General features: G+C 37.7%; 1 protein-coding gene across 4 annotated transcripts in view; it reads right to left on the bottom strand.

Moving 5' to 3' along the window:
- The window catches only part of CDC42BPA (CDC42 binding protein kinase alpha), a 182,370-nt gene that overhangs the window by 45,161 nt on the left and 112,524 nt on the right, over window positions 1–24,685 (bottom strand). For all 4 annotated transcript variants that reach the window (XM_058419709.1, XM_040057917.2, XM_058419710.1 and 1 more), the window contains exons 13-20: window positions 21,442–21,575; window positions 19,585–19,827; window positions 19,221–19,331; window positions 15,173–15,420; window positions 10,274–10,379; window positions 8,433–8,557; window positions 1,439–1,544; window positions 710–858 (exon numbers count right to left, since the gene is read on the bottom strand). In XM_058419709.1, the coding sequence (XP_058275692.1) occupies window positions 710–858; window positions 1,439–1,544; window positions 8,433–8,557; window positions 10,274–10,379; window positions 15,173–15,420; window positions 19,221–19,331; window positions 19,585–19,827; window positions 21,442–21,575 (1,222 nt within the window). The remainder of the gene's footprint in view (window positions 1–709; window positions 859–1,438; window positions 1,545–8,432; window positions 8,558–10,273; window positions 10,380–15,172; window positions 15,421–19,220; window positions 19,332–19,584; window positions 19,828–21,441; window positions 21,576–24,685) is intronic.

Here is a 24,685-nt window from a genome sequence, read left to right as displayed (position 1 = left end):
GTCCTTACAGGATTTCCAATGCTGCCTGTCATCACATTACCTGGCCTGAAAAATATTCAAGGTAGGGGAACCAGATGTTCCGATTTTACAGGTAACATGCTTTAATATCAGCTCTGTCTTACTGCTTTCCTAAAGCTGCAAAACACACCAGTGCCCTGAGTTGAAGCTGGACACCTAGAAACAGAGTGACTTTTTACCAGTCCCTGTTTCAGGCATTCACACAACTCAGAATAAATTCTATTGTGTGGGTGGTGAGGTAGAAATGAGAAAGAGAGAGGTCTGAGGAAGGAATAAAAAAACTCATAATAGTCCATTAACCATTATTATTTCTCATGGTGCAAATCAGTATGCAATAATTGATTTTAGTTCAGCTAACCCAGTGAAGCTATCGTCAGAACGGAAAAAAAAATACGTTCTAAGACACAGACTCAAACTATGGATTTGGATTTGTTATCACAACTAGGAGAGATCATATTATTAAAGAGACAGCATTCCCTCTGAAAGTCTTCAAGATTTCAAATTTTCCCAGTAAATGTTCAGCTGTTCAAACAATAAAGAGAGATGGTAGGATTTTTTTCTCATCTGGGTGTCTGAAAGTGGCACATCATTCATGATCAAATTTCCACAGATAAGGTAGATAAAATAATGATTTGATGACATTTCCTGGGAGGTATCAAAGCAAATTTGCATCAGAACAATTCAGTCTTACCACTCTGTAGAGATACAGGAAGCTTTGACTTTGTTCAGCTCATCTTGAATAGCCTGCTTGGCTCGGATTTCAGCATCAAGAGCAGACTGGAGCTCCAGCCTTGCAGACATGTCCAGCTTTGCAAAGCGTCGCATCTTCCAGGGCATGTCCTAGGAAAGAATCAAAAAAGCGCGTAGAAAGAGTAAGAGGAAAGGAAGCTGGACGTGAGGAATGTAACTAAGTTCAACAACGACATTTCTCAGTCCACTATGTCCTTAATGTAAGAGTTCATTAATTCCAAAAGAAATCTAAAATTAAGAGTAGTGCTAGTACTTTGTGACCTCAATGAACAAATTTTACATTTTATGCTGATCTCAAAAGCAAAGAGATTTCGTGAAATCTGGTTTTGATGTGCGTCAATGCAGATGACAGCTACGAAGGAACTCCACACCTCACAAGTGAAAGACTTGAAGGTTTTCATGAACAAAAGCATGATTTCCTTCAACAAATTCATATATGATTATAGAGCAGCTACTTCAGCTATTACATAGATAAATCACATTATGAAGATATTGGTATTTAATTAATTGATAAACAATAAATTTGGTATTTAGTTATTCAGAAGCTCTAGAAAAGTTTAACTTTCAATTAAAATAGATTCTACAGAGAAATTATTGCTGCAGCTGAAACTGGCAAATCAGTGTTTTTTTCAAACAAAAAACCTTCTGACATATGGAAATAAAGTCTTACTGTAGCTCTTGCACCCAAACTGGAGTTCCTCAGGGCTTCCAGCTCTTCTGTCATTTTAGAGGCCAAGGCTTGAAGATAACCTCGAGCATCTTTTTCATCACTTACCCTACATGATTAAATAAGAAAGAATAGGGTGTTTTAACCAAAGACTCTAAAGAAAAAAATGGAAGTCCCTTCAACAGAAGGGACTTCAACATTTATCTGCCAGAAACAGATAAATACAGAATACAAAAAGAGTCATAAAACGTAAGGATAAAAACAACAACAAAAGCCCAAACAGAAAACCACACAGAACTAATTCTTTGCTGCTTTGTGGAGTTCCATTAAACAATATGCATCACTAAGACAAAGAATGAAAATTGAAGAACTAGCTATCACTACCTATACCTGAAATGGAAACTGTGACAAAGAAATCTTTCAACCTATTTTTAGGGAGTAAATTAAGACAAAATTCACAACCAATAATTAACAACTCAATTGTCCAGATAATACTGGAAGTCATGGTTAACTTTACTGTACCAATTGACTATGAGAACTAGGAGTTAAACAGTGATGTTACTTCCAGAAGTGCTAATTAAACAGGGAGAGCTCTCATCCACCAAGCCTGTTTTCTATCCAGACATGTTTTCTGGGTGTAAAGACAACAAGGAGGAGATATGCCTGTTTTTCAGATTCTTTGATCATCAGTTACAAAGAAAGAATAATAACTTTCTGTGATTAATCACAACAGAAGGTTCTTTCTTCACTTTGCCTCAGGTGTTAACACAGTTGTTAAAAAAATTAACTCGCTGAAACCAGGTAACTTATAAAAACCTAAAACAAACAAACAGAAAAAAACCCAACACCATCCCTCCCACCTCATTTCTTTACATGCCTGGCTCTAAACATGTTCATTTTGCCCACAGAAGAGCAATCTCAGTTCTGCAATGCCAAGCTTTATGCAAGACCCTGGAGCTATCTCAGAGACTGGCAGGGTAAAACCACTGCTTGATCACAGTTAGGTCTATCAGCTCCAAACACTAAAATGCTTAGGATGTGCTCCAAGTACTGAACCTCAAATAGCTTTAAATAAAATATAGAGGAGTGGGAAAATAGCTTTTCTGTTTCATGAGAATTAACTTACCCTTGCTTCCTGATCTTTAAAAGTAACTCTAAACCTAAGTCTGTTGGACTGGAGATAAGATTTCTCCAGATGGTTGATTTTGTCTTGCAGTGACCTTCCAGCAGGAAGTGTTCCCCCCTTTGTGCCTATAAGGCAATGTACATTTTCCTGGTTGATAGAACAGGGCTCACACACACAGAGAACGTGGAAATGGTGCTGCTTGGAAGTTTACCATTAATAATAAAAGTTTCAACACAGATTCATAGATAGTTGCCAGGAGGTAAGGAAGACAGGGGACACATACTTTGAACTGTCATGAGCAAGGGAGGAACTGAAGAGCTTTCCCACAGTGGCCTTGGGGCAAGATCACACTGCGAAAGCCACGGGCTAAATATCTGCAGGTTGTGGTCACTTTTGGGTGTGCAGTTTAAGGTTTATTTAGGGAAGACAGACTACCGTAATACGAAGGAGACAAAAGCAAAAGTAGCAACCTTTTTCCACCAATCTCACACCCAACATGAAAACCAAGTGTTTATTGGGCTTGCTCCTCTTTGCCTCCTGCTTATAATTTAGTTCCAAGATGTGGAGAGGAATCCAGGAAAATCCTACTTGTCCTGACTTAATAAAGTCAGTGAGAGTTTTTATATTAATGAGTCACTGTTTTTCCCAAGATACATCAGAACTCAATGGAAGCAGAATATCAAGTTCTTTTCCCATAACATTCTGGGTAACACATTTTGACAACCAGATAAAGATTATCTGAGCCTACACAGACCACTTAGGCTGTAACAGTGGGCAAAAGATGTGAAGAGTAGCTAAAGATGCTTTTTAGAGGTGGGGGGTGCATAATTAAATACACTGCCAAAAGAAAAAAGCTTAAGCAGGAATAAAAAGAATGTGAGGCTCTCAGCGTAAGTTTTCCTGATGTATGAGGAGAGAAAGAGATTTAGGAATCAGCATTTAATTTTCTCTATTTTTAATGACACATAGAACCTTCGCAGAAAAAAAAGGTTCCAATTTCTATGTCCAATTTTATGATGCCACACATCCTTCCTGATGGAAGGTGAGGAATAACTTCAGTTATTTGGTTTATGGTGCACAGAACCCTCAGGCTCCAAATTTGGAAAATCTGCACATGCAAAAACCTCAAAGAGATGTTCCACAGACAAGCAGAAATCTAGAAAATGAAAATATAAAGTAAATTTTTACAAATATCTGTACTGAGTTCAAGGGAACTGCTCAAGCTCTGGAAGACAGCCAATTAAAGCAGTACAATTTGGAACTGAGGTGGTTTTGTTGTCCACTAGATGGCAAAATTCTCTCAATAATGACAAAAGTTATTAAGCATTATGTGGACCCAAGAGCGCTTGGAGCTTTTTTATTTGTTACTGTTTTGCTGGGGTTGTTCCATCTGGTTGGCTTTAAAAAACTAAAATTAAAGAAAAAAAGAGCAAGAATGGCAAATTAACTCTTACAAATGTTGGTCTCCTTGCCCTCATTTGGACAGAGAGCCCTAATAAGCACAGCAAGAACCCTAAGGAAGAAAACTTCTTCAGGTTCCATCCAGTCGCTTCTTTCTTTACTGAAAATTTAGATTAACCATTCTGTTTTCAATAGAATTGCTCTTGCAAGCTTAGTTCCTTAATGCAAAGAACCCAGAAGAGCAATATGGCACAAATTCCTGCGAAATTAAATTTAACTTTTTGGTTGGAGCCAACATCATGACAACCTTCACATTACCCCTGGCTGCTATCTGTATGGTGTTTGTCAGGATGCTCAGGAAGTCAGACTCCCTAGGTCTCCAGCTGGGATATTTTACAATACAAAATGGACCCAGAGGACTAAAGAATTTTGCTCAGCAGAAGTGGTCTTAAAGCCCTGGGGTCTTATACCAAGCTCTGTTTAACCTGATTTAAAAGCCCCAAGGAAATCTGAGAGTCATGACTCCTCTAGTCTCTCAATGCTTTTAAATTTCTGTTGTTGTACCTGTATGCTCAAAGTCTCCAGCTTAATTTTTAATTTTCCCCCTGGCGCCTCCAATAAAATCTGCTTTTTAAAAATACTTCTCTAAAAATTTTTAACACTTTCCTCTGCTCCCAAGCCCTGAAATTTCACCCTGCCCTCCAGAATTTCTATTTTAGAGATAATTAACTTCTGGCTATTCTTACCTCAAACACAGCACATCTCAGAATTTTACATATTTTGAGTTTCATAACAGTTGAATGCGCATAGAATTTTTGCTATATTTTGTTCACAATTTTTGTGTACTTGCTTTTTTTTTTTTTTTTTCCTGAGAGCAAACTGATTTTAAAACAACCAAAAAAAACCCAACCCAATTTTCAGGGCTTTTTTAGGTTTGATTTAGTTTAGAAGTGTTGGGAAGGAGTAGATGATAATATCTTTTTTCTTTCTTTTGGTGGTGGTTTTCTATTGGGTTTTTTTTCAATGAAATATATTAAGATAAAGTGAATAATAGAACAAAAAATCTGGCTGAAAAGGAAAATATTAACTAAATATTGTGGTAAACAATCGTGACAGCTTCTGGGCAGGTGAATCTAAGCCCAGCATCCATTCTAAAGGTGTAACAGGTAGGATGCAGCTCATCCACATAAACACACTCAGCAATACAGAGTTATCCATCTGACATGAGTTGCAAAGGCTTCCTTTTCAAACTGTGGTGAGAAAAACAGACTCCTAGATTACTAGTCATGGGATTTATTGAATTGTCTACCTTAGGACTTGTACAACTGGGTTAGATTAATCCCTCCCAAGTCAAGATTCTTGCCAAGTACACTGGGAATCACTACCAAGATTTCCAGCGACCTCCTTTCTGCACAGCACAGAACTACAGTACCACGGCTATTTAAAATATTCCTTTTTAAAGTGACTGCATTAACCTCCAGTGCAATTAATCTCCTTCCCATCTCCCATAGGAAAATTTATAGCCAGCTATAAAAGCCTCAATATTTCTTACTCTTGTCAAGGAATGACGAGTGATTTGGCTAATATAAACTCGTCAATATAATAGCTCCATTAAGGCTGAATGATCTGTGAGGGTTTGTTGAGTCCACAATAGAATTTGCAGTGAAAGTTTGATTCAAGCGTTTTTATTAAAATATTGCCTTGTTTATGGTATCTTGAGATAACAACAGCAAGATTAGGAGGTTTTCACACATTATCCCTAAAGATGCAATAAAGCAGAGTAAGAAAGTGGGGAAAGGCTAAAGAGAATGTCATAAACCATTAAAATTACTCTCAAGTTATAAAATCCTAGAGAAACAGCAATTTAGAAGGGCTCCAGGAACCATGAAAAAAGTGACAAAACTTAATCATGTGAATTCAAGGTGATTTCTTGAGAGGCATCTTTTAGATGGCAAAGCACTTAAAAGAATTTAGGGACTTCTTGGGCTTGTGTTACTCCAAACAGGGCTAAAACAAGTCCCTTGAACTACTACAGGCCACTGAGCAAACTGTTTCCAAACCCAGTAACTATTTCCATCTACTGATTCCTGTACTTCCTGGATCATGGTACAAAAAGAACACGGCAGTTTTTAGCAGATGGAAATAATGCATCCAAATTACATATTTTAATGCAATATTGTGTGAGAAATCTGTTAAGTTTTGAAGAAGAAGCCCACAAGTTCTCCCCTACTTCGCTAGCCCCAAGGCATTCCATTGTCACACTGAAGATGTGGACAGGTACAGACTTGAATTGCATGTTCTCCTGAGGAAAACACAGGCTTGTGACTGATTAAAGAAGACTAGTTTTCTCCAAAATTAGGTGTGGGTTTTTTTTCTTTTAAAGTATTTATAATAGATGCTTAAATACTTCATATAGCACCCATGCTCCCCAGAGAAGGGCCTAGTTTCAGTATGCAGTACTGAATTCTAAGAACAGCAGATGGACATGACCAGATTATCTGGGTAACACATGGAAAAATCTAAACATAACAAGGAAAAAATGTGACCTAAGATAAGGCCTCACATAGCTGAAAAAAAATTTAACATAAGCAGAGAAAAGTATGGAGGGAAAACTGAGATATGTTTAGTCATGAAAAACTGGAACGAAGCCAGACTTTTAAAATTCCCTTAACGTTTGCCCTCAGTACTTCTATTTTTTCCTTTTCACATAATTCTTTAATTTTTAGTTCTGTACTATTTAGAAGACACTATATTTGCATAAGGGATCAGTAAAACGGTGCCTGTCATTCAGAAAGTTAAATCTTGCCTGATCCTTTTTCACTAGATATCTTCAGAGGTAACAAAAAACTCAAGCCCAAACTCCTTTACTCTTTACAGTGACATCCCTAACATAAAAAATGCTTCATCATTTGCCTGAACCACGTTAGTAATACATCTTAAAATATTAAACACTCTCATAAAAGTAAAGGAGAAGGTACATTCTTAATGGCTGTTGGTACATTTTTATATTGTGTTAAGTGGAACAATCCATGATTAATTCTGATTTGTCTTTTCCTATAACTGCCAAGTCATATGAGCGTTTTCATATGTAAATCTGAAAACATGTGTTTGATTACTTTGGTGCAATATGACAGATAAGTACTACCTTAAACCAATAAGGAATTTGAAATTATAGACTTGTCTCACTTGTTACCTTGACTCACTTGTTACCTTGACTTTTTTTTTCTGAGTAAATATTTCCAGTTGACCAGAAATTAAAAGTCTTTTACATTATCAGTTAATTATTTTTTTTTCATTTTTGTGACTCAGGTTGTCCACTATCACCATTACAAGAGACAAAATTTGAAAGGAACACGCACAAAGTGGACCCTGTAAAATTTCTACCTTCTGTTACAAATACAATGCCTTGACACAAACTTAACTTCATAAAATAGATCAGCATTACCTACTTTTATGCAAAAAACATTGCTTAAAACACACTGGAAACCCAGAGGATGGCCCTTAACGCCTCGTTATGTATTCACATGGCACTATTCAAAAGCCAAACTTCTCTATGTCTCGACAACAGTTGAACTGACATTACAACAATATTAAAGTAGGTTTCTCTAAAATAATGTTTCCCATCTTTGCCTGGACACAACAGATTAGATTTTTTCACTAACACAAGACAGGAAAAGCAGGGGGAGAGAATAATCAATCAGTAACGAAAAAATACTAGCATATCATGATAGTCTTCCTAGAAGTGGATGATCTGTAAAATAAAATGTCTGAAGACAAACGGGTTTTGTAGATGTGAAACACTGCAATGGACCGTTTAAGGTGAGGGGAGACAAACAGGCATGGAGAGGAAAAATAAAGATAGATGAAAAACTCAGAATACACAATCTTTTTCTCTTAACAGTTTCAACCTTTTTCCTCCTCTTTAATTTACTAGAATTGGACAGAAGACTCTAGAAAGGTAACATTATTTAGCAAAAGCACCATTACAAACATCACTTGACTGGCTTTGTGGTAGTCTCAAATACTCTCCTTGTAAAAAAAAAAAAAAATCACATAAAAGTTGCACTGTATTTGTTTCATTCTGCCACATGCCAAGCAGATGAAGGAAATTATTGCCGAGACACAAACGCTCAGCCACTACTTTTCCCAGGCCTGTTCCCTCTTGGAGGCATGAGCTCAGCACATGATTCCTTTCAGCATTCTTCCACAGCCACAAGCCACACCCAATGGCCATGATTCTCCTGCACTTTGAAAAGCTCTATTTGGTGAGACACTTTCCCTCTTAAGGAGGAACACAATTTTCTGGATTTGTATATTATTAAAATCTCAGCCAAAAGCCCAGCAGAATCCCAGACGGGTGTGAGGTTTCACCTCAGCACTTCCAAGTGCCATGTGCAAAGACAAAAACTCAGCACCAGCCTCACCACATACAGCGGGGTTGCTGTCATACCGTGAGAGCAGAGCACTCACCACTGGATGATCTCAGTGATTTGGGCCTCCCAGTGAGCCACGGACTCCTTCTTATCAGCCAGGTCCCTCATCTCTTCCTCCAGCTGCCGATTATTCATACTCAGCCTCTCAAACATGGTGGTGAGCTGAAGGAGAATTTAAACAACTCGTTAGAAGTATAAACTGCTGTGATTCCACCTCTGTGCAGACTCAAAACCACACGTTCCCCTCTCCCACACCTCCCTACCGGCCATCACAATAAACACCGCGTAATGATAAAAGCCACAATCTCTTCTTATGCTTAAACTTAGCTGTATTGAAAAGCCACTTTTAAGGACTTGAACAACATTTTACTCTACCAATTTAATGAGTTTTCTGAGAATTAGTCTCCAAATAGCTCTGAAACTCCTAGAAGGTTTCTGCTTTGCACCGTATACGTGTGGAATGTTCTGTATAGAAAAATCTACACTGGAAGAGCAAAGCAAAGGCATAAAAATTGTTATGGCTAAGATAAGATTACTGAACCTCTCCCTTGTTTAGTAACCATGGAGAGAGAGACTGAACAGATACAGGCATGAGACAGTCCTGAGATTCTCCAGGTGTCTCACATTCCCTTATTTTTCATTTGACTGACTTGTAGACAGGGAAATTGAAATTAAATGCACATCTCTAAGCACACTGTGTTATACTTAGCAATTAACCTCTCTTATTCAAATTGCTGCCATTCATACAGGCACATTCTGCAAGACAAAAGCCACAGCTAACCCAAGCTGGTATTGGGAACTAAACCTTCATTATGTTAAGTAATTATTCAGAAAGTCAAATTGGAATCAGGGACCAGACAGACTTTATAGGAAGGCTGCTTAGGAAAATGAAATCTCAGGTGAAAGCTTCTTTAATACTGAAATGCATTAACAATTCAAAATGATAAAAGAATGGCCAATTTAAAATCTATTTTGCTTTTTTACTCCAAATATGAAAAACTCCACACCCTATTTATCATTTAATTTGGCTTATAATTTAAATATGCCTACTTATTATATGTCATTTGACAAGAAAAATACAAAGGTAATGGGGGAAGAGAGAGAGCAGAAAAACTACCAAAGTGATTAGGCTCTTTCTTAGTTTTCTTGGACTAAGCCTACCTATAGGCATATATATTGTCTGTCTTATACTGGTATGAAAATATACTGTAAATTGAGCACAGACATGCAAAGGTGCTTACTTTGAAGAACACTTTACTTTCATCATATTTTTAGAAAATCTAATGCATTACAAAAGGAATAGACAAGTTTAGCGAGACGTGGGATAATGCACAATGAACTTGAATAACCTGTCAAAATGAACAATAAAGAGACAATCCAAATGCACGACTCATAATTATTTCTTGCTCAACATACTTCAATTAATATGCTTTATGATTTTTATTTTTTTAGTATCTCAAAGTAACACTTAATCTCAAAGGGTAGGAGGAGCCCTGGTATCTCAAACTATTGACATGCAAATGTACTCTAAGTAATCATTAATGATGTATATTTATATTTGGGTCATACAATGAAATAATCCTATTTTGTTGGCTGACAGTGCAGTCTAGAATTAATCTTACCAAAATGTAAGAGCATCTAATTCCATTCCCACAGATAAAATATTCATATATGCATATATATATATATATGCACATGCCTTCTCAAGTTCAGATGCATGTAGATACTCTCTATCTAATATTAATCACCAATTTTTTGTGTAACATCAATTTCTGCTTTGAGTTAAGAGTTAGTAATAATCAATGCAGCTCCATGTTGTCCAATTTGTACACAGCATACAACAGTTGTAAATTCAGGACTCAACTAATCAGCACTTACCTTATCAAGTTCATTTGTAAGTTTTTTGTTTTCCTCTGTCAGCAGAATCTTTTCTCGTTCATACTTTTGTTTGAACTCTGTTTCAAATTCCTCTCTTTCACTTTGGCTAAGAAATAAAGTGAAGCAGAATTAGAAAGATTTCTATTCCAACTCACCCCATTATTCATTTAAACACAAAAAGATCAATGCACACACATGTTGAAGGGAAGTACTACACTGATAATAGCACAGCCTATTAAAATGTAGCAGTTTAATATACCACCATCTTACGACTGCAGGCCAGCCTGTTGAATTTTAGAGTTAGGACGGAATCCTTCAGTACAGAATTAACAGAGCTCCACCAAGCCAATATTTATCAACCCACTTTTACAAATTTTATTCTTCAGATGCATCCTTTAAACAATGAGCAGCTGTAATCCTGCAGACCAAAGCACGTGTCGACATTGTAAAATGCTCAGGGCACATTCTCAGCTCACATGAACATAATTGTAACACATACATTTCTATAATTCCAAGTTTCACACAGAATGACAGGCAAAAATGACCACACAAGAAACCAAAGCATACAGAAGCTAAATTGGAGCACTTGGGGGTGGGTCTCTGATGAGAAAAGCTTATATGGGGTAGTCTTTGGACAATTTAAAACAGCACAGAAGTCATATCTGAGCTGTTAATTCAGGTATCATATACTCACTTTGAGCAAAAGTGGATGGATAACTTACACATTCCTAATATCACGAGATTCTACAGCAAGCTTAGACCATTCTTAATGAGAAAGTCTCCCAGTAGCTGTTTCCCCCAAACCTTCCCTTTTCCCAAGGATGTAATTCAGTAGATGAGAACTTCTGGCTGATTCTGCTTAATATCAACTTTGATCTTGCACAATGAATGTGAGAACCTGAAAACAAACAAAGCTGCAGGCCCTCTGCCAAAAAACCCGTGGAATTTCCTTCAAGTGGTGCACAGCAATGTTTTAGATGTGTAACTCCCACCTTGCATCTACTGGTTTCAGATTCTCTAGCCTTGCATATTGTACCACCTTCTTACCAATTATTAGGTCATTGGCACAAAGTTCCTCAGTAGGCTGATAGAACTATACAATAAATGGCACAGATAGAGAAAATATCCACTCAGCAAATACAACTGTCCAGTCTGAAAAGAACTTGAAAAAGTGTCCGATATTAAAGGTTAAGTGTAAAAATAAAATCCAGGGGAACCTTGTCTTGAGCACCGCAATTTCTTTCCTAGATACTGATCAAAATTTTACACAATGCAAACATGAATTACATTCTTGTTTCTTTTTCTGAGAGGTAGAACTACTACAGCTTTGCCTAACTGAGAGAACACCCTAAAAGATGAGAAATGTCAGTGGTTGCACTGAACTCAGTTAAGAGCAATGCTGGTTTGAATTTCCTACTGTTAATTTGAAATTCATTTAGTGCTTCAACCACTCTTTGAAATGTAGTATATGTTAGACTCCTGGAATTCTATGTTGCCAAGCATCCTTTGAAACATAACACTTCATCCTAGTAAAGTTACATACTATCTCACTGTTTAAATGCCAAGTTCGAAATTCACCACCACTCCTTTTCTATATCAACAGATTCCATGCATATGATGAGCAGCGTAGAGAAAAGGCAGGAAGAGATTAAAGCATTGGCTGTCATAGGAATTAATAACAGGTGCTGCTTCTGTTTTTAAGGCATAGATTCAAAGTTAATTTTGCAGAAAGAAGACCAAACTAACTTTTAATGAATTTCTTTTATGCAGCTTTCATGGATTTGTTTAGAATTTTTTTTCTGTATTTGTTTAAAATTTATTCCTTTAAGGCTTTAGGGCGCAAAGCAGCCATAAATGGCATTGGATTAAGGATGCCATGGATTAGTGAAAGAGCCCAACATATTCGTAATTTTCTATATTTTACATTCTTAATTCAGATTGTCATTACCACAGTAAGTCAGATTGCTACAGTACAATACAGAAATGAAGATAAATTTGAAACAGAGGAGAATGTGGGAATAATTCCATCACACCCAAACAGCGACTCAGCAAACAACCGAACTGTGACAGACTCCACAGGTGTACCTTGGACAGGCAGCAAGATCAAAATAATGCTTTTGCTTTGAAGCCTGGCATCCCCCTCTTCCATCAAACTTCTTCTCTCATCTAACATTTAGCTGCGCGTCTCCTCTTCAAGTTAAGAAAATATACACAACCTAGCTTTCTTTTTACCCGTAAAACTGTAGCAAGCCGCATGCAAGCAATGTGAAATACTGCCTTATGGTATGACTTTGTCACTCCAGTTCTTTACTGCATCTGTACAAAGTGGCCAAATATTTTATCTTACTGCTTTGAAACCAAGAAAAATAGGCCCGAAACAAACAGCAGCCCCCAGGCTTCTTTATATCACACAATTTAAAACCAGCAAATGCTGCTCTATAAAGCTCTCTGCTTTATAAATCCATCATGAAATGACAGGCCTAAAAGAAGTTTCTACAAATGTGATTTATTTTACTCTGCATCTTCTTCTCAAATATTTCCTAATGGCAATTCTAAGAAATGGAATCTCATGCTACACAGATCACTGGCCTGATACTGTGCTCCTCTGCTTCCAACTTTAATATCATACAGTTTATGAGACTTCAGCAAAGTGCCATCATTTTGTACAGGAAGGTAATCTCTCCCTTGAAGACTTATGCATTTGAAATAGCAGAAGTTAGAAAGCTTAAAATGGAAGGAAACAAAGAAAAATATCTATTTTAAAAAATGCAAAGCAGAAACCACCAACATGCAAGTTACACAAAAATCTACATACAGATTTTGTCAAAGCTCCTACTGATCCTTGCTTAGACTAACCTATGTAATTCACTCATCTTACACAGTAATACAGCCACATCCTCTTAGCAAGATCTTTTTTAATATGCACTGAAGATTATTTTTAGACTACTAAAATATTTTTGCCAAACTGTATAAGCACATTTCAACTCCACACCCACCCCAAGCCTATTGTCGGAATAATTCCACTTATTTCAGCACAAAGGCTCCAGGTGCTTCCTTTTCAGCGCTTACTAGAAGACTCACAAAAATCTTTTCATACCAAACTACTAAAGCTAAAAACAATATGGATAAGCAGAAACAGAAAATCTATGTTCTTTTAAGGAAAACCACCAAATATTGAATAGAAACAGCAATTCCTGCATTCCTAATGCTTAAGCTTCCCTTCTAAATTGCAGAAGTCAAACCACAACATAACTTGAACAGTGGACTTCTGCCTTTCTATGGAGTCCTAATGCTTGCATGAGATTCTGCTGATTTGTTTAACAGAAGACAGACAAGATCAGGCCTTCACCAATCACTAATCATGTGCTTGGACACCTGACTTAAGACGATGCTGCATCCCTTGGCCTGAGGAGCCAAGTGTCGGATGCCGGTTATGGGACACATTTCTGCTCACACACGCTTTAAAACGTTCTCTTACACAAACACTTGAAACACAGAATACAGAAACATGTGGTTATGACAGCACCCACTGTAGATTTGTACCCAGTCCTTTTTTTATTTATAGAGAGAGACCAGACTGAAAGAGAGTTTATGAAGTAGCTAGAATGCACATCTAGTTAGAATGCCTGCAGCTGTACAACATTAGAATTGGGAAAGAAAGAGTTTTTGGTGTGGTCACTGCTTGGAGGCATGATCCTTACAGTTTCACCTGCAGAAGGAAGTATTCATGATTCTTTATTGAATATCCCTCCTTCTGAGAAACTGCTGGACTTAAAAGAATGTCATACCATCACCTTTATAAGACAGCATAGCCTTCTGTGCACTTGTAACTCATTGGTCAGCAAGACCATTAAGTTGTGTCACAATGAAAACATGCCGTTGAGGCAAATTTTACCTCTCCACCTAAAACAAAGCAGCAAACTCCCATGATGTTAGCAGGTCCAGCCTATTGAATAGCTGCATGCTAGGAAGAAAAAGTTCATGCACTGTATTCTAGGCTGTATGATTTATGATCTCTGCTGAATACAATTTACCAGAGGTACAGTGTTTCCACCTCTATTGGTATAAACTTTTTGGAAAAAAATGTATTTAATTTACTACTTATATTTAAAGGTCTTGCTATAGTTCGGCTAAGCTCTCAGCAGGGACATCTCCACGGTTTCTCTCATCTGCCATCTTGCTACAGTAGCAAAAAGACTCATTTGTATTAGTGTCTATGAAGCATCCTGAATTTTTTATGAATGAACATGAGCATGTTCAATTTATAACTTATTCCCACCACTATACCATCCAAGAGAAAAACCTGTTTTTATCGATGAATGGCTGTAGGAACAATCTCAGTTATAAGCTCCACCATGTGGGAGAGAAAAAAGCACGTCTGACAAATTACCGTGTCAGAAGAGATAAAGCAGCTTACGCCCACAGTAGTCTGCTGACTGATGTTAACACTGGATGGAACCCAGCATGGATTAGCCTCAGCACACATAAAGTGATTGTTCCTGTGCTGGCAGAAATGTAAACAATACTTGATCTCTAACACATTAGTTTTGCATCAAAAGATGAAAATACCAAATAAAAGAAAAATGTCAAAAACTTGTTTTAAAGTGCAACATAAGCTCCAGGGGTCAACTTACCCTGAGCTGCAAGTCTGTAACTCAAGTTACATACCTTGGAATGGTCAGCCAGTAAAACAGTTCTGGTGCAAAATTAACTGTTTCAGTACAAGGATGCGGAGTTTTTTGTTCTGTTCTCTTTTTAAAGGTGATTGTTTTCAACCATAACATCAGCTCAGCCAAAATGCAACAGTTTGCATTACATTTAAGGAAGTGACAGTGTGCTTGGAACAATACTAGGAGACTTGAAAGAGTTAAAAAAAGGTAAATTTCATACAATACTCACTTTTCTCTTCTGGTTTTCTCTAACTTGTCTTTCAAAACCATGATCTCCTTCTTGAGGGCAAGCTGCTGGCTCTCTGCATCCCGCAGTTCTTTCTTCAGACTTTTTACTTCATTGGCATGCATTATTTCACGTTTAGATAGTTCCTCTTCATAGAAAACACTCTTCTTTTCCAGGTCTGCCTTTAATTTAGTGATCTCTTGCTGGTGTTCTATACTGCTTACCCCAGGTGAGCGACCAACCTGCTTTTGCTAAAATAAACAGTCCCAAATTAACATTCTAGTATGCTGAAAATGATGCTTAATAACAACTACAAAGTCTTTGTTTAGAAATATCCCATTAGAGCCTTGAGTTAAACACATCTATCTCAATTTTTTTCAATATTTGTTAACAGCATAAATCTGAATGACACTCTGTTATTTTGTTACTTAAGTGCAGTAAGTTTTCAAGCCATTCAAAACTTGATCATCACTTTAAATGCTGCTGGTCACTTTCTGACTTCCCTTAAATGCAGTCAGAAAGTGACCACAGAATTAAAGACTTTGATGCTTTTACTCACACAGCTGACATCAACAAGTTCAAGTGACTTTCAGAGATGCAGAATAAGGACTAGGACATACAGTTAATATATTCTGAAGGACAAATAATTTCTGGAAAAGCTATACTAAGAGAAGCAGAGGCTTAACTGAAGGCTAAAGTCTAGCTACAGAAACACTATATGGATTGTATCGGAAGGGAAACCTGACCTATTTTACTTAAACTGACCATTTCTATCATAGTGGATTAACAGGAAAAACAAGCTTTAAACAATAAGAGTAATTACTTCACTTTTCGAAGTTTCATAGCTCTCTTAGTGAGGTCTTCTGGCATTTCAATAGTCTTTACACACTGCTTCAGGATACAAACACATTTGCACCAAATGCTGCACTCACTAAACTCATTGTCCTGCCATAACATAGAGGAGGAGCAAGATCAGGTTCAAAATGAGATAGTGGCATGACATGCACTGAAATCCAAGTAGGGAAATAACTTTTTAATGTCAACATATGGACAACTTGGTTTGGAATTTCTTCTGGTTTTTTAAATAGGTATTTAAAGGTATTCTAAGGAAAATTCATAAAACACAGTTTTGAGAAAGTGCAGGTAACTGGAAAATCTACTTCTGGTGACTGTGTCACACCTTCCAGAGGACTGAAGGTATTTTGTTAACCATACCTCCACTCTTACCATGAGATGTTAAAAACCTCTCAAGTTGCCCTTAATTTGGCATGGCTTTGGTTAATTTTCTTTTGCTGATGTACGAAGAGGCTTTAAGGGCTAAATGTCATTGTAGAACATTCCAATGAGCTGAATTTGTCCCATGACAAATTCTGTGAGAAAGCTGGGCCTTGCTGTTTGTGTCAGCAAAAAACTGCAAAACCCCCTACATGTACGAGGCAGAGATGTGCTGCTACTGCACTGTTTTCTGTAACTCATCAAGACAGCCCTCTGTTTTGATCTAAGAGTAAGTCCTGCCCTTAGGATGCAGAATGATAAACTGGAGAAGGAAGATGCCATCCTAACAGGAGACGCTTTGGAGAAAGAATATGTATTTAAAAAAAAAAAGCAAGCATAGGAATTTTCTTTCATGCACAGGCAGTAACTATGGAACTTGTTTGTTACTGCCTAACATCCTGAATTGTTCACACATACAGGGTAAGAGAGCACAGAAAAAGTTTAGGCTTTGCAACATCCTCTATCAGGTACATAAAATGTTTTAGTGGAATTGCACATTTTTTACCACAATGCAAAGATACTATTGCAACCATAAGAGAGATGGCACAGTAGAAGTGAAAGCCGAATTGTATTGAACAATGGCTTAGAGAACTAGAGGAATATAGTAAACAGAGAGTACATTTTTAATTGATGTAAGCACATATTCCAAATAGATGTTTTCGTATGTGCCTATTTCAAATGGACAAATGGTGCAACTGAGACATAATGCATCTCCTGGCACACTGACAGCTGCTGTTTAACGCACCCCTCTCGGCTACCAGGGCATGCTGCTGACCAATACTGAGTCTGATTTTACTGAAAATCTGAATACATGACACCCACAGGATTTCCTCTGTCCACACCCTTCACTGACAAGTTTGCAGAACCCCAGCAGGTCAGTGCTGCAGCATTCAGCTGGACAGAAGGCACACCGCCTTTTTCCCAACAGGCTCTTCTTTATCCATGAACTCTGACCTTTTCCTTTACCACAGCCTCTACTCGTTTCCTGAGGAAGCTGCAGCCCCCCAGATGATCTGAAAGAGAGTTACAGTGGCACAGTGGGCTGCCTGTAGTAAGGGTGTTCACATCTTGGCTAGCAGCTCTCTTCTCATTTAAGTTCCTCCAGAACTTCCTCAGGTGACTTCACGTCTGACTCACCTGCCAGCTCTCCTGCTTCCTGCAACCATCCCAGACACATCCAGCTCATCTGCTCAGCCTGCTGCAAAGAACACACTGTGGCAATCTCCCCTCTTTCAGCAGTGAAGTTTGACACACTGACAACTTGTGGAGCACTTTTTGCCACAGCTCTACTGGCTCAGAGATTGGGTTTTCCCTCCCCAAGCATCCCCATGAGTTTCCTGAGGTTTTCTGCTTTGGACTTAAAGAACTCTCCACAATCACTCTGAGCATCCTCTGCAAAATGCTTCCTAAATTCTCTTCATTTAGCTCTCAACATCCTGTTTACACTTAACCTTCCATCATTTATAGTCTTTTCTATTCTCCTCATTTCGAGACACCTTCCTTTCTTCTTTAAATATTTGCTTTTGTGTAGAAGAGCTCCGTGAATTTAACTAATGAGCCACACACAGCTTTTACTGAATGGACAGTGCAGTATCACAACAACCACATGTGATCCAAAGTGGGCTTACCAAGTTGTAAAATATTACCAAGAAAGATAAAATTCCTTTTTCCTCTTTTGACAACCTTGCCCTGCTGTTATAAATCAGCGTATCATTTACTCTCAATAAATCTCTCATAAATTTTTCTCGCCTCTTAAACTGTCATACAAACTCTTTGCTGATGGGGAAGATTCATGGAAGCAGAAGAAACACATGTTAATTTTCAGATAACAATCTGAATTCACAGCAGTAGAAACTTTATTAATCCAAACTTCATATTGAATGGATTTCTTTATTTTCTTTTAGCAAAGGAAGGCCAAATAGAAGCATGTTTGCAAAAACCACCAATTTTTCTGTGCCATAACTTAATGTTCATGAATGTCCCAGAGAACTTTATTGAAGAAAGACTTGGTTGCTCATTTAAATTAAGGCCAGATTAGGACTAATCTCACATTTTGCCCAAAAAGTTTAGAATTACCCTAACGCACAAAACATTTGCGACAGGATTTTGCCGTAGATGAAGAGCAATCCACATAAGTAAATTAAAAACTTTCTATTCAATTTTTGAGAAAGCCTAACTTCTCTAGAGCACTACATAAAAAGCTAAATCACAGAATAAAATAACAGTTAACATTCTTGGCTGCCTTAAATTTTTTATTTTAAAATCACATGCACACGTGAGCAATCTCATCAATATAAACAAAGCCTTCATGCTCAATGCTGTTCTTGGGCAAAAATGCCTCATCTGGCTGAGAGGCAGAATGTGCTAAAACTGTTCCTTTATGGTTACATAATGACATCTATTAAGCAGGAAACATGAGGAACAACACAGCAGACACAACATCTATACAGAAACCTGCCTAAATTGCAGGTTTATCTTCAAGTATTCAACCATCCTATGCTAAAAAAAAAAAAAAAAAGCTTTTAACAGGTAAAGTTAAACAAAATATTAATGGAAGCAATGTGGTGTAAGACATGGTTGATTATTAAGAAATAGCACATCAGGGAAATGTTCATTTTTCTGGGCAATAATGCAATGCATGCCTGTGTTAGCATTCAGTGCCAACTGAAGTGACAGACTGACAAAACCCTTTTGTCCTACATCTGAAAGCAATCAAACAGATTCAAGTCCTAGTTGACTAGTAAGGTTGCAGGTGTTAATATCAGAACAGACTAACCTTTAGCCCTTCTACTTCACTTTCCAACTGTTTGGAGTACTGTTCACTCCTCTCTCGCAATTTCCTGTCTTTGGATGCCTCAGCAGCTGCAGCTTCAGCTTGGACTTCCAGCTACAAAAGTACATACGTTTTTAATAGATAGGATTCTGTGGGGTTTTTTTTTTTCCAAAATCTATTGATGGTTTTCAATATAAGAGAGAAATCTTCAGCAGCAAAGTGAACACTTCAAAGTCTTAGAAAACAAACTGATACTGTTTGAAACAACAGACAAAAGGTTAGATTTACAAATGAAAAAAAAAAACCAAACTCAGAAAACCTTAGATATACTTATTCATAGAGTCTAAACAGTCTTCTCACCACTTACTTCTTTTTTAAGTCTCTCTGTTCTGCGTAACTCTTGCCTTAAACTTTCTACTTTTTGCATCACCACTTCCATTTCTTCCTCCTTATCTCGGAGCTGGCGGGCAAGCTTTTGTTTTTGAGAGTGCAAGTCTGTCAGCCGCTCGTTCATCTCTGAGAACTCCTGCATTGCCAATTTCCGCTGGCTGTGTGCATCTTTCAGCTCTTTGGCTTGGGATTTTAATCTGTCACTAGACTCTGCCAGTTCCTACAGTTTAAAAAAAGAATTAAGTAATAAACCTAGAAAGCTACAAGGCCAATTCTGTCTTTGGATGCACATCTAACACCTTCTCCAGAATGAATAGAAACTATGTATTCTTTTTTATTTCACGAATGTATCTACAACACAGCTTGCATGCCTCTGTAAATACAGAAAGAGGCATGTTTTACACTACTAGAGTTAGTAAAACTCCATAAATGTAAACCAAGTAGGAGTCTACTACATTATTACAGGTAAACACAATAGTTTTCAAGCACTTGCATTACAATATAAAAATACCTCGCTTTCTCAATGCAAAAATGTCATTAGCATTGGTTTTTAAAAATTACTTACATAAATTACAAGAATCTCAAGTGCTAAATGATTAAAATTGATTGAATGAAAAACTCTGCTCTATGAGAACTTTTACTCAAGAAGCTTTTTAAAACTGGCCTGCAATGACATATATGATTCCCATACACTGTACCTTGATATCAAATATCAGAGAATGTTTCAGGCAACAAAACACTGCAGTGAATAAAAGCAATATATGATAACTGTTCTTTTCAAAGAGCCAGCATGAAATAACACTGCTAGTGCAGTGATAACTCCACACCACAACACCTTCACAAAGCTTGTTGTGCTCTAGATTTGTGCCAGCACGCTACCAATGAGGGACCACAACAATTTAAATAGTTCAAGAATGTTCAGTCAAACCAGAGCAGAAAAAAGAAGCAAGGAAAAGCAAATTCCAGGATAAAAAAAAGACCAACAGGAAGAATTAATATTGGGCATTGCTGACATCCATGTAAATCTAGAAGAGTTTATAAGGTTCTTGAAAAAAGGTCCTAATCACTGTGAGTTGGTTTAGAAGAGAGATGGCCTTTCTGGGACAAACTGGTAGCTTTCAAAATTTTAAGAGCCTTAAGGGTCAGAAGAAACAGTGTTAAACAAACCTAGCACACCAACTTTAGATACCAATATAATCACAACAGAAACCAGGTTTCATATATTTCACACCTGATTACATGTTGATTTAATAATGAATAGAAAAAAGAGCCATGAAAGACAGTATGTTATAAATAAGAAAATGAGGGCTAAGGGAGACAGAAAAGAAGAAATAAAATCCAGTATTCTTTAACTGTAGTTATTTCAAATTACTTTTCAATTTTCACACTTGGGCAATTTTTCACATCTCCTGTCTGGAAACACTTTGGTGACACAACCTTAATACCATATTCTTCACATTTTTTCACTGTAAAAGTCTCACCCATACTTCAGATTAAATTGTCTGGAATAGTCCTTCTCTACTCTGTCTTCTAACCCCTATCATTATCACCTAAACATGAAGCTATAAAACTTTTTTTGCAGCCACCATGCAATTTGGATTATGGAGTTGTTCACTATCTGGAAGCGATCACTTAGGGTGCACCCAGCAGTCACAAAGCAAATGTGTTAAATAATGCCCTTCTCTCCAACAAAAAAAGGCAGAAAGCTAACTAGGTCATGCTACACACTTGTTATCTGCTCATTACTTTTACACTTTGAAGTTATTACAAGCAAAATAAACAAAAATAAAACAGTCTTGAGGGTTTAGAAAAGTTGCTGACAAAATGATTTTACCTTATTAAGATCTTCTCTCTCTTGCTTCAGCGTTCTGACTTGCTTCTCAAAAGCCTTTATTTGTCTGGAAGCATCATCCAATTCTCGCCTTGCAGTGCTGGCCTCCTCGAGTTGCTGTTCTAGCTGACCAGATTCTAGAAAAAGCAGCAGAACTCTAAATATGCTAAGGGAAAAATCCTAATTCTGGAATAGCATAGCCAAGCTGCTTGAAGCCCCTTCAATAATTTTTCTTTTCCACTTAATCACAATATAAGCCAATTCTTCTCTGGTTTAGAACAGGGAGCAGGCTGTTTCAGCTGCCATTACCTGCTTTTAAATGAGCAGAATGAAAGGCCACAGCTTGCTGGAATACAACACAAAAATGATAACAACTTGTCTTCTTGCATTGTAACAACCATGCTCTACACATAATTCTGTAATGTATGCTTTAACACGACTTATACATTTGACTTTTATGTGCTGTGATGTAATATATAATACACCTTTTATTACACTGTAATTATAAAGTCTCCCTCCTCCTCCCAATTTCCCCCAAAAAGAAACAGTAAAAAATAATGGATCACTCAAGAGCTGGCAAGTGTTCTCCTGTCGATACTCTTTAAAATTAACTTCAGCTGATTTTACTTATTTCTAGTGTGAAAACCACTTGTTTTTATGTGATCAGCTTTATTACTACTACAAATAAAGGAGAACTATCGCAGCCAGTTTCTTATCAACACAGAGACAGTATATCTCTATAGCACAGTTAAATAATGTCATATAAACACCCTCAAATTCTACAAGAAAAACTGAAATGTATAAAATATGGCAACTGAAATTTTCTAGCTAGTGAGTGGGAGGGGTTTTTTTGCCTCGTAGTCTTTACTTAAAAACAAGACTTTAAAGCAAGATATATAGGAAGGTAAGTTAATTCCAAGTTCTATGAAATCACTAGACATGTCTTTTATTTCAGTTGTGGGCAGGTCTTCAGACCACTTGTATTTACCCAAAGAACAGGAACCCATCTATACTCTTAGTAACAGCCTTTAACTACATTTTCATAAATATAAACCTAAGAGACTGGCTCTTGGAGAAATCAAATATAAAAGCACATACATTTTTAAGAGGGTTAATTTCTGAAACACAAGAATTTTATAAGCAAATTAATACCATTAGCTTTTAGCCAGCAAAATATTCACTATTGTTTTAATTCCTTGACTCTTGTTTAAAAATTTAAAAGAATGCACTTAAATAAGAGATGTAGCTCAAAGCCAGAAATTATTAACTGCCTCCCTTATGTAGTCTACTCTGAAGTCACCAGTGAAAAGAAAGTTTATATACGGCTCTGCTGAGCCAAGATAAATCTCTTTTCTGTGCATGAACTACTTTGTTCCACAGCTCTGTTTTTTTCTTGCATTTCTGCCCTTTACATATTTGGCAATATTAAAGATTCCTCAAAGTTTTCTCCTATGTAACTTAGCGAACAAAAATTATAACTTTGACCTCAAAAATTGAAAGCATATGCTAGCTTGTCATTTCCTGGAAAACCAGATAGACGAGAAAAATGTATTTTTCTAAGCCCTCCTGGTGACACTCCTGAATTTGGCACAATTTTGAGTTATTCTTTATTACCTTCTTAAGCAGGTGTTTACTCTTACAGTTTCAGAAAAAGCAGTAAAACATGTTAAAGAATATAACAAAAATTTAGATGTGACATACGTGTTGTATATGGTAATCTTCCACTTAACCACCCTAGTTGTAACTAACATTTTAGATAATATATACAAACACTCACTGTAATATATTATTACATTACATTTAGTTGCACAAGAGATGTGCCCAAAGCATAAAAAGTTCAGCTCTGCACCTGAACTGAATCTTCTTAAAGTTCATCAGATCTAGCAGAAAAACTAGATCTTTTAAAGGCTACCCAGAAAACCTGGAAATAGCTCCCCTATATTTAGAAGCATTCGGACAGGGCCACCACTTTGTTTGTTTCTGTATTCTACCATTAATATAGTTCTAAAATCTATATCAAAACCCCCATAAAATCAAGTAAAATAGAACTTTCTCTTTTTATTTTATTAACTTTGCTTTTATTAGTTACAGCTTAAGGCACAAATGAGTGTTTTCTAACAAACGGCTGGATCACACAAACATTCAAGTATATACTGGCAAAGTTGTGCGGTGACTGGGGGATGGGTTAGACAACTCGACATCCTCCTCATTTGATCCCATTATTCACTTCCAAACCAAACTCCCAAAAGCGCATATTCTGTCTAGGAATAAATACATAAATATGTACATGGCGTGAAGCAGAAAACTACTTTAGGAAAAACCTTCTCAGTACTGATCACCTTCACCAGACTTGGATTTTTTTTAAATTTGAAAAGGTGCCCTGGTTTTGCATTGATTGACATGTAGCGAGGAGGGAAGAAGCCACTCACGGAAATGATTTTTCTAAGAGAAGCTGTTAACAGTTTCCGCTGTGCCTGACAAAACAATCAGTGACTAGTTTTGAATAGTGACGCCTTGTTAAACCCCTAGGAAGCTGAACAAGCCTCTGTGAACACACATGTTAAAAACTGAACAAACCCCAGGAAAGCTCTCTGTTCTTCCTCCCTGGGAGCAGGTAACAGGCCAGCCTGGCCCCCTCGCTGTGGCCAGGCCAGACCCCTTCCCGCGGAGCCCACCGGGCCCTGTCCCGTCCGCGCTGGGCCCCAGCAGCTGTTGCCATCCTGCCGCCGGGCCGTTCCCCCACCCCATCACGGGCCCGGCAGGGCCGGGCTCTGCCTCTGCCGCAGCGCCGGCCGAGCCCCTGAGATCCTGGCACGGCCCCGGCGCCGCCCGAACCCGCCACCGCCACCGCTTCGGCCGCCGCCCGGTGCATCGTGACCAGCGCGGGCCCCGGGCGAGACAGCGACGCTTCCATCGCACAGGTGAGACCTCCAGAGCACTGATCCTCTCTCGAGTGAGGGAAAAGCACAGAGTGAAGACACGTGGAGAAACAACATGAAGATACCGGGCTCAGCAAAGGAGTCAAGTCCCAGATGGGAGGAGAATGAGGAGATGCCTTAGTCTTAGGCTGAAATTCTTTTGCAAGACCATGGTAATGGACTGTGATAACAATAGAGTATTCCTTTAATTCACGGAAACAGTATGGGGAGATGGAGTGTTCAAATTGCAGACATAAGCAAAGGAAGTAAGTAAATGCTGAAGTAGCTGTAATCTCATGAGAAGCTTGATCAGAGAGAGAGGTGAGAGT

The sequence above is a fragment of the Hirundo rustica genome, chromosome 3 (assembly GCF_015227805.2).
Source record: "Hirundo rustica isolate bHirRus1 chromosome 3, bHirRus1.pri.v3, whole genome shotgun sequence".
Lineage (NCBI taxonomy): Eukaryota > Metazoa > Chordata > Aves > Passeriformes > Hirundinidae > Hirundo > Hirundo rustica.
This window is presented reverse-complemented; position numbering and strand designations above follow the sequence as displayed.